Source organism: Saccostrea echinata, unplaced genomic scaffold, assembly GCF_033153115.1.
Source record: "Saccostrea echinata isolate AGI-Se365-2 ecotype Australia unplaced genomic scaffold, CSIRO_AGI_Sech_v1 ptg000022l, whole genome shotgun sequence".
NCBI lineage: Eukaryota > Metazoa > Mollusca > Bivalvia > Ostreida > Ostreidae > Saccostrea > Saccostrea echinata.
In genome coordinates this window covers 4974718-4985000 of record NW_026889771.1, presented here as the reverse complement: position 1 = coordinate 4985000, position 10283 = coordinate 4974718, and the positions used below count along the sequence as shown (strand labels likewise).

Sequence of the window (10283 nt, the reverse complement as noted above, 5' to 3'; positions counted from 1 at the left end):
ACATGTCAAAATCATTGTCAAGGACACTTGCGTATGACCGTACTCTTTGATCTTTGGCAGATATCCTTTGATTTCTTTTAAAAAGCATTACTTTTTTATTTCTTGACCGATTTTAGAACTTTATACACCATCAAATAGATCTTTACGAGACCTTTCCAACAATATATTTCTTTTGTTTGTAAGTGCACTAATAAAGAAAATATGAGCTCAGGTATGTTTGCTTTTTTTTGACAGGACATGTCAAACTCATTATCAAGGACACTTGTTGATGACCGTACTCTTTGATCTTTGGCGGATATCCTTTTATTTCTTTTTTAAAAATCTTTACTCTTTTAATTCTTGACCGATTTTAAAACTTTTTACACCGTCTGATAGGTCTTCCTGTGATCTTTCCTACAGTATATTTGTTTTGATTTTAGGTGCAATTTTAAAGAAAATATGAGCTCAGGTGTGTTAGAGAATTTTGACGGCCCATGTATAAGTTATTGATTTTCTTCAGCGACGTTTAATACACAGTGACCTAGAAGAAAGCAAGGACATTCAATTAAGTCTGAAATAGTGATTTCATAATGTACCTGTGATTATGAAAAATTGTGTATTCAATTTAAATCATTGAAAGGTTTGAATACTATAATTTCAAATTTTAATACCTTTAAAATCGTAAGATTTTGATATATCCTCTAATGTTTAAAGCAGTGAGCCCCTACTTGATGAATTTTTATTGCAGCATTTAAAACTTCAAAAATTTTCAAATTTAGAATAATTTAAAAGACTTAAAATATGAAATCAAGGGCATCTAAAACATGAGAACATGAATGAGAGTGATTTGGAGTCTATTGGAGGTCAAAAAGAGTGAAATTTAAACGATTTAAATTTTTTTTTGAAAAAAAAAATTCAAAACTGCTCCCAAAGATGGAGAACATCATGCAATAAGGTTGAAATCTCTCAAAGGTCAAATAGAGTGAAATTTAAACGATTTAAATTTTTCAAAAAATTTAAATTGAATTCAAATGTTAAAACAAGGACTATTTCTATATCTTGAAAGATGGAGAACATCATATGATGTGTTTTGAAATCTCTCAAAGGTCAAATAGAGTGAAATTTAAACGATTTAAATTTTTCAAAAAATTTAAATTGAATCCAAACGTTAAAACAAGGACTATCTCTATATTTTGAGAGATGGAGAACATCAAACAATGTGTTTTGAAATCTCTCAAAGGTCAAATAGAGTGAAATTTAAACGATTTAAATTTTTCAAAAAATTTAAATTGAATCCAAATGTTAATACAAAGACTATCTCTGTATTTTGAAAGATGGAGAACATCATACAATGTGTTTTAAAATCTCTCAAAGGTCAAATAGGGTGAAATTTAAACGATTTAAATTTTTCAAAAAATTTAAATTCCTTCCACAAACCTAAAAACGCAACAAATGATGTTCTCTTCCTTCAAAATATGGAAGTTGGCTTTTATTTAATATTTCATTGCAATTTAAATTTTTTGAAAAAATTAAATCGTTTAAATCTCACTGTAATTGACCTTTGAGAGGTTCCAAAACACATTGTACGATGTTCTCCATCTTTCAAAACACAGAGACAGTCCTTGTTTTAACATTTGGAAGCAATTTAAATTTTTTGAAAAATTTAAATCGTTTAAATCTCACTCTATTTGACCTTTGAGAGATTTCAAAACACGTTGTATGATGTTCTCCATCTCTCAAAATATACAGATAGTCCTTGTTTTAACGTTTGGATTCAATTAAAATTTTTTGAAAAATTTAAATCGTTTAAATTTCACTCTATTTGACCTTTGAGAGATTTCAAAACACATCATATGATATTCTCCATCTTTCAAGATATAGAAAAAGTCCTTGTTTTACCATTTGAATTCAAATTAAATTTTTTGAAAAATTTAAAGTGTTTAAATCTTACTCTATTTGACCTTTAAAAGATTTCAAAACCCATTGTATGATGTTCTCCATCTTTCAAAATACAGAGATAGTCCTTATTTTAACTTTTGGAAGCAATTTAAATTTTTTGAAAAATTTAATTCCTTTAAATCTCACTCTATTTGACCTTTCAGAGATTTCAAACAATATTGTATGATGTTCTCCATCTTTCAAAATACAGAGATAGTCCTTTTTTCAAAATTTGGATTCAATTTGAATTTTTTGAAAAATTCAAATCGTTTAAATTCCACTCTATTTGACCTTTGAGAGATTTCAAAACACATTGTATGATGTTCTCCATCTTTCAAAATGTAGAGATAGTCCTTGATTTTACCATTTGGATTCAATTCAAATTTTTGAAAAATTTAAATCGTTTAAATCTCACTCTAATTGACCTTTGAGAGGTTTCAAAACACATTGTATGATGTTCTCCATCTTTTAAAATACAGAGACAGTCTTTGTTTTAACATTTGGAAGCAATTTAAATTTTTGAAAAATTTAAATCGTTTAAATCTCACTCTATTTGACCTTTGAGAGATTTCAAAACACATTGTATGATGTTCTCCATCTCTCAAAATCTACAGATAGTCCTTGTTTTAACGTTTGGATTCAATTTAAATTTTTTGAAAAATTTAAATCGTTTTAATTTCACTCTATTTGACCTTTGAGAGATTTCAAAACACATCATATGATGTTCTCCATCTTTCAAGATATAGAAATAGTCCTTGTTTTACCATTTGAATTCAATTTAATTTTTTTGAAAAATTTAAAGTGTTTAAATCTTACTCTTTTTGACCTTTAAAAGATTTCAAAACACATTGTATGATGTTCTCCATCTTTCAAAATACAGAGATAGTCATTATTTTAACTTTTGGATTCAATTTAAATTTTTTGAAAAATTTAATTCCTTTAAATCTCACTCTATTTGACCTTTCAGAGATTTCAAACAACATTGTATGATGTTCTCCATCTTTCAAAATACAGAGATAGTCCTTTTTTCAAAATTTGGATTCAATTTGAATTTTTTGAAAAATTTAAATCGTTTAAATTCCACTCTATTTGACCTTTGAGAGATTTCAAAACACATTGTATGATGTTCTGCATCTTTCAAAATGTAGAGATAGTACTTGATTTACCATTTGGATTCAATTTAAATTTTTGAAAAATTTAAATCGTTTAAATCTCACTCTATTTAATCTTTCAGTGATTTCAAAACACATTGTATGATGTTCTCCATCTTTCAAAATACACAGATAGTCCTTGTTTTTACATTTGGATTCAATTTAAATTTTTTGAAAAATTTAAATCATTTAAATTTCACTCTATTTGACCTTTGAAAGATTTCAAAACACATTGTATGATGTTCTCCATCTCCTAAAATACAGAGATAGTCCTTGTTTTAACATTTGGATTTAATTTAAATTTTTTGAAAAATTTAAATCGTTTAAATCTCACTCTATTTGACCTTTGAGTGATTTCAAAACACATTGTATGATGTTCTCCATCTTTTAAAATACAGTGATAGTCCTTGTTTTAACAATCAAAATCACATCTCATCGATATCGGACGGAAGACCCACTCGTTGCTCGCAACGAGATCGGATCTAGTTATTATTATTTTTCTTCCTGGGTACTTTTTTGTCCGTGAGTGATCTCCGAAACTACACATGCGATTGAGTTGAAACCTTTTTAGGGTTAATAGGAATGTTATGTAGATTTGCGGAACGAAGGTCATTTTGCGCGCATGCACGTGCGTGCGCGTGCAATGAGTAAAATGACCAATATACTTGATATAGCCATAACTTTCATATCTTTTGATGAAATACTTTGATACTCAGAATATAAGGATATATTAATAGTGTAGACAAAATGACATGGTCAGAATGCACATGCATTCACGTGTGCGCATGCGCATTGATTGAAAAAACTAATACAATTGATTTAGACTTAACTTGTACATTTTTTGATGAATTGCTTTGACACTCAGAATATAAATATATATTAGAAGTGTAGACAAGAGGACTTGATTAGTGCACACATGCGTGCACGTGCGTGCGCGTGCAATGAGTAAAATGACAAATATACTTGATATAGCCATAACTTTCATATCTTTTGATAAAATGCTTTGACACTCAGGATATCAGGATATATCAATAGTGTAGACAGGATGACATGGTCAGAATGCACATTCATGCACGTGTGCGCATGCGCAATGATTGAAATAACCTATACAAATGATATATGATTAACTTTTATATTTTTTGATGAATTGCTTTGAAACTCAGAATATAAATATATATTAGAAGTGTAGACAAGATAACATGATCAGCGCGCACATGCATGCATTTGCATGCACGTGCGTGCGCGTGCAATGAGTAAAATGACCAATATATTTGATATAGCCATAACTTTTACATTTTTTGATGTAATGCTTTGATACTCAGAATATATAGACATATTATAAATGTAGACAAGACGACATTGTCAACATGCATATGCATGCAAGTGCGCGCGCATGCAATGCTAAAATGACCAATATACTTGATATAGCTGTAACTTTTATACTTTTTAATGAAATGATTTGATACCCAAAATATGTAGATATATTAATAGTGTTGACAAGATGACACGGTCATCATGGACATGCATGCACGTGCGCGTGCGTGCAATGCGAAAAATGACAGATATACTTAATATAGCCGATTTTTTCTTATCTTTTAATGAAATTTGAATATAAAGATGTATTAAAAGTGTAGACAAGTTGACATGGTCATTTTGTACATGCATGCCTGTGCGCGCGCGTGTAATGCGTAAAAAAACCCAATATACTTGATTGCCTTATTTAATGAAGCTTACAGGGAATAAGACATCAAAAGGAAGTTGGGGAGCGTTTGGGGAACATCTGTAACGGTCCCCGTTACAATTAATACTAGTTATTTTTATGACCGAATAATAGTCGAGTACTCCAATACACATTGACATCCCTTATTTTCAGCTTCATGTATGAAACATATGCCAGGAAATGTTTCAATGATAAATTTGATTGTGTTTCTAGAGGTGTGTTCAGAGGGAAGAGAGTATAACGAAAGTACAGAGAAATGCGATCCCTGTAAACTTGGTTTTTTCAAAAACATCAGTGGAAGCAATGTTAGTTGTTTTCCATGTCCAAAAAACTTCACTACTAGACATCTTGGGGCAACCAGTGGTGCGCAATGTAAATCAGGTAAAGTTTTACAACAATGATTATTGATCTAAATATACGACGGATTTCGAAAAGTTGCGGACATTTGTCTTATCGTTTTCACTAAACTTCATGCATAATATAGACATGTTTTAACAATGAATTAGAACGGTTTAAATTTAAAATTTCTAATATGTCTTGATATATTTCAAACTAATTCAAACTTTAAAACTACGAAAATGGAATCAGGTAGCAGGTCAAAATTCAGTAGTTTACAAACAATGCAAACTTATAATGTATGTAGTCAACTTTTAATAAATCTGAGCTGTGATTTGTGTTTTAATGTCACAGGCGGTGTTTGAGTGGTATAGACGCTGTATATCAGGCTATATACTGTCTATCAGGAAACAGATTATTGGTAAAAAATCTTATCAAAAGAATCGATAACGTCATGAAAGAGTTGGATGCTTTACTTTTTGTGAATTTTGTGAAAGCAGATCATAGAGTTATACGTTAAACAAATAAATAAAAATACTGACAAACGAAGATATGCCACTGAAATGATTGTTAAACATGAGGTAAAAAAGAGGCCCATGGGCCACAATGATGGGGGGCATGATTTGAACAATCTAGAGTCTACATTACCTCAAGCATCTTTTATATATGTTTCATCCCTTGTAGCCCAGTTTTTCCTTAGAAGAAGACTTTTTTAATTGCCAATCCTATTTTTGCTTTCTTTTGATTATATCCCCTTGGAATAGGTCTTGGACTTGGCCCTTCATTTGAATAATCTAAAATTCTCGCCATCCGAGGATGCTTTATGTTAAAATTGGCTTAGTTGTTCTCGAGAAGAAGCCGAAAATGTAGAGAGTTTACAGACGAACAGACAGACAGACAGACGGCCAGACAACAGGTGAACAGGAAAGTTCACTTGAGCTTTCAGCTCAGGTGAGCTAAAACTAAATGCCAAGTGATATAGTGTAATAGGTGGATATTTGGCCAGACTGTGTGTTAAATGTACGGGGAGAGTATTTCTGAGAAATTCATTATTGTTTTGTGTGTGTGTGTGTGTGTGTGTGTGTGTGTGTGTGTTCTATCCTGTTAATTTGTTCAATGGTAAGAAAACATTTTAATTTTAAAATTATGTGACATGAATTTCATTTCATCATATGGAGTGAAACGTCACACTTCAACAAAATAAATGTTTTACATGTAATAATGTGGTGATCTTGAATTTCTAAAATATATTATTAGAAAATTGACACCGTCCGCGAACTTTTCGAACAATCCTCGTACACATTTGCTAGGTGTCCTGGCATTTTTTCCTTACAAAACTACCGCAGTAATGTGATAACATTTTTGTATATGAATCTACCACATTCATTGCATGTATGATTTTGAAGAGGGAGATAATAGAACATTCTAAGAAACACATGTTTCAACTCACGTAACGGAAGTTGCAACAAATGCTAAATTTTTGACACCTGAAGAGTTTGGTTTTATTTAATTTTTCAGTTCAAATAGAACAGAATAAATTCTTAAAAGTCATGTGACGAGCAGTACATGAGGTATAAATTGATTGAAGTACCAAGTTCATTTGGTCCATATTTCCTTTATTTTGAAGAAAATAAAACATTGATCATGCCTGCAGTTGAAATCCTCGCAGTCAATTAACAAATGACATTTGATATTTATCGAATTTTAATTGAGATTAAAGGTCAAATGTCACGCTCACGTCGTGAGAAGACCTGGTGTTCTGACAAGAAGTTCTCCCAAATTCAGTCAAGTTGTGTCAATGGCCATTTAAAAATGTCCAATTACTTTTCATACCTAATAATGAAAAAAAAAACATCGATAGATATCTGTATGTCAACCTCTGATGAAAAAAATTGGATGAAAGACATACATGTACTAGTATATTAAATACTAATCGTTGACAGAAAAAATCGGCCCTAGATACAATGTAACGAAAATCACTGTAACGTAATTCAGAAAACAGATTATTATTATTATTATTAGGCACTTTTGAAAAAAAAATATAGCTTTTCCACTTTTTTCTTTAAATTAAATTAATGGCTTCATTAATTTCAAATAAATGATTTGAATTCCATATAGGTGCCGTATTAAAGATAGACAGAAATGATAACGGGTCACAAATAATCTATAAACTCTACTTGGAATCTTTAATTTTTTGCATTTGTAAGACAGAAAATACACCAAATTTTTCTTACAAAACAACAAATTAATGCAATCTCCAAAAATCTTCTTTACTCCAGCATTCACCCTGTTGACATGTCTATAATAAGCAATGAGCCCTGTACCAAATTATGAAAATAAATTTGTCACATTAAAAATGCATTATATTTTCTAAATTTCCTTTACTAATGGATATTTAGCAGGCAAAGTGTATAAATTATATAATTCATGGCCCCCGTAGCCAGGAATCAGACCTCAGGATGGGACTAGGTTGGTCATATTTGAAATATATAATATGTGTTCTTTAGCATATTTACTGCTTAACTTCTAGGAGAGAACTAGCGAGATTGTTGTAATGATTGTAAAGCATTAACGAAACTGTAAAAGTTTTGTAATATAAGCCCAGATCAGTTCGGGGGGGGGGGGGGGGGGGTTCAAAGTGGTCATAGCCTGAGAAACTCGTTCTACGCAAGAGCCTCTTGTCAAACCTGAGAAATGTTATTCTTGTTTTCCTCACTGTAAACTACAGAAATTTTAGATAAATTGAAACATACAAAGTTTCCCATTACAGCCTGAATGAATGAGCAAGTGCCTTTCATATTGGAGATATTTCAGATACGTTTAAAATGGGATAGGGAATTAAACAATCTTTTCAAGAACCACTAGCAAAATTTTAAGCTTATTGCATATCTAAATAACATGTAAGTAGTATTTACAAACACAAAAATGAAGACATCACCAAAAATATTACATTTTGATTTTTACGTCTTTGCATTGCAGCTAATTGCCGGTGTCCGTGTGACAGAGTACACAAGCCAAAGAACTACACAAATGAAGAACTAGCAAAAGTAATAGAAGAGATGAAGAAAGAGCTTTTTATTAATGTAAAACAACTGTCGTCCAACATCAGGAAAAAGATCAGCGTAAAGGACAATCGTCCCTCGTCTCAGTCGATTGGATCGTTAGGTATCGTCATGATCACCATGGTATTTGCAGTCATTATTGTGTTTGACTTCATGATTTTGAAAGAACACATTTCTATGTTTTTAAGAAACGTCAGATATATTCTAACTAGACACTAATACGGATATATTTTTTAAAGTTTTATTCTTATTAATTTTAAACGCAAACACGTTTTGAGATTTCAATTTTCAGGTGACCTATTGTTTTCAATTATCCTTTATTGTCGTTAGTGTGATGTTCACAACTTTTTAAAATAAAGTTTCCTTAATCAAATAATTTATGTTTCAAGGGGGTGTCGGGAACTGGAAACTTAGAAAAACATTTTATTCTCCTCTTGAACTTTTTTCTATAATGGTATACATGGGGTCATTATTTGCCTACGTTGGAAGAAAATTGCATATCATGGAATAAAATACCTCAGTACGTACGAGTCTCCAAAGGTGTCCATGCTCAGGAGGGAGAGAGGGGGAATTGATTTACGGATCACATTTCAATCATTTTATTTATTACTAGTGAATGTAGAATGGAATCTAAATCTATAAATGCGGGAATGAAATATTATTCTTCGGTGAGTACAAAGTACAATGACTGAATAGAGCGAAAAAGGAATTTTAATTTATCTTGAAAGGACTGATCGGAAAATGATGGTATGATAGTACAATGAACTACAATGTATAACCTGATTGTTTTAGAGTGGAATTCCGGAAGCCTATTAGAATCATTGAAACTAATTCTGATTAGGCGTAATTGCATCAAAAAGGTGAAATAACTCACAGAAAACACGGCTTTATAATTCGAAAGAATGCAAAGTGGAAAGGCGTTTTAGCATAATTACGTAAAGTTAATATAACGGGGAATAGAAATGAAAAGGCTGTATTATATGGTCATCAAGATTATATGAGGGATGAGACCAAAAATATCTCTTTTCATGCAATACTTTGAATTTTTTCTATATTTCTGCACATCTAGAAGGCAACTGTTTGCCTGAGTATAAAGAGAATTCAACCCCAAATTTGAAAGTCATGAACCCAGCATTCTGGCTTAGGAAGGAGATAAGCTGGTCATATATTGAAAATTATGCATACTAAGCAGGCAAACTATTTGCATGGGTATACTGAGCAATGGGAATTGTAAAATACAATGAATATGTCCCCTTGGTCCAGCATTCTGGTATCTGAGTAGGACTTATTTAGTTTCATTTATTTATTTGATAATTTTTCTTCCTGGACCTGTTGGTGCAAACTGTGTAAATTATTATCCTTCTGTAAAATATGTGATAACCTTGTCCCACGAATACAGAGTGCAAGCCTCAGGATGGAACTAAGGTTATATAACCTTTGAATTTTCACGTTACCCTCTGAGATAAAGTACTAGTAATCCATTTGTTGAAGAAGAAAAAGTCTCTTCGATTTATTTTTTCTCCCTCTCCATCACTTTATTTTCTTTTCTTTTGATTCAATATTTGACCTATTTTGGTCTAAATTAATCACAAATGATAAGTGCTTTACTTAAGGAATGTTTTTAAGTTTTGTGCGAGTTATTGGTATGTAAATCACACAGATTTGTCATGTAGGCATATTTCATGATATGCCTACTGCAAGTTTGTGTGATTTACACACCAATAATTTACACTAAACTTTAAAACATTCCTTATATTGACATTTTATGTGTTCAAAAGCACGAAGTTTGAATTATTCCTGCCCTATATCGTTACATTTTTATTAACGTCTCCGTAGCTCATTGTGACGTCATTTTAGAGCGAGTTTCTCCGTGCATATTTCTACGCCTGAGTATACACGAAAATGACATTCAAATCAATTTCACAGTCGGCTTAGTAAAAAAACACAGCAAAGGTATATATATATATATATATATATATATATATATATATATATATATATATATATATATATATATATATATATCTTATTTCTTTTAAACTATATGCCTTATAACTTCAAAACCCTTCTTGTTTACTTCTAGCCTTGAACACACAA

General features: G+C 31.1%; 1 protein-coding gene across 1 annotated transcript in view; it reads left to right on the top strand.

Annotated features, from left to right (window-relative positions):
- Positions 1 to 8405, top strand: part of LOC133190656 (uncharacterized) — a 50068-nt gene extending 41663 nt beyond the window's left edge. Inside the window, exons 9-10 of the mRNA XM_061326348.1 lie at positions 5002 to 5169; positions 8104 to 8405. Coding sequence (XP_061182332.1) covers positions 5002 to 5169; positions 8104 to 8405 — 470 coding nt within the window. The remainder of the gene's footprint in view (positions 1 to 5001; positions 5170 to 8103) is intronic.
- Positions 8406 to 10283: the final 1878 nt, after the last annotated feature.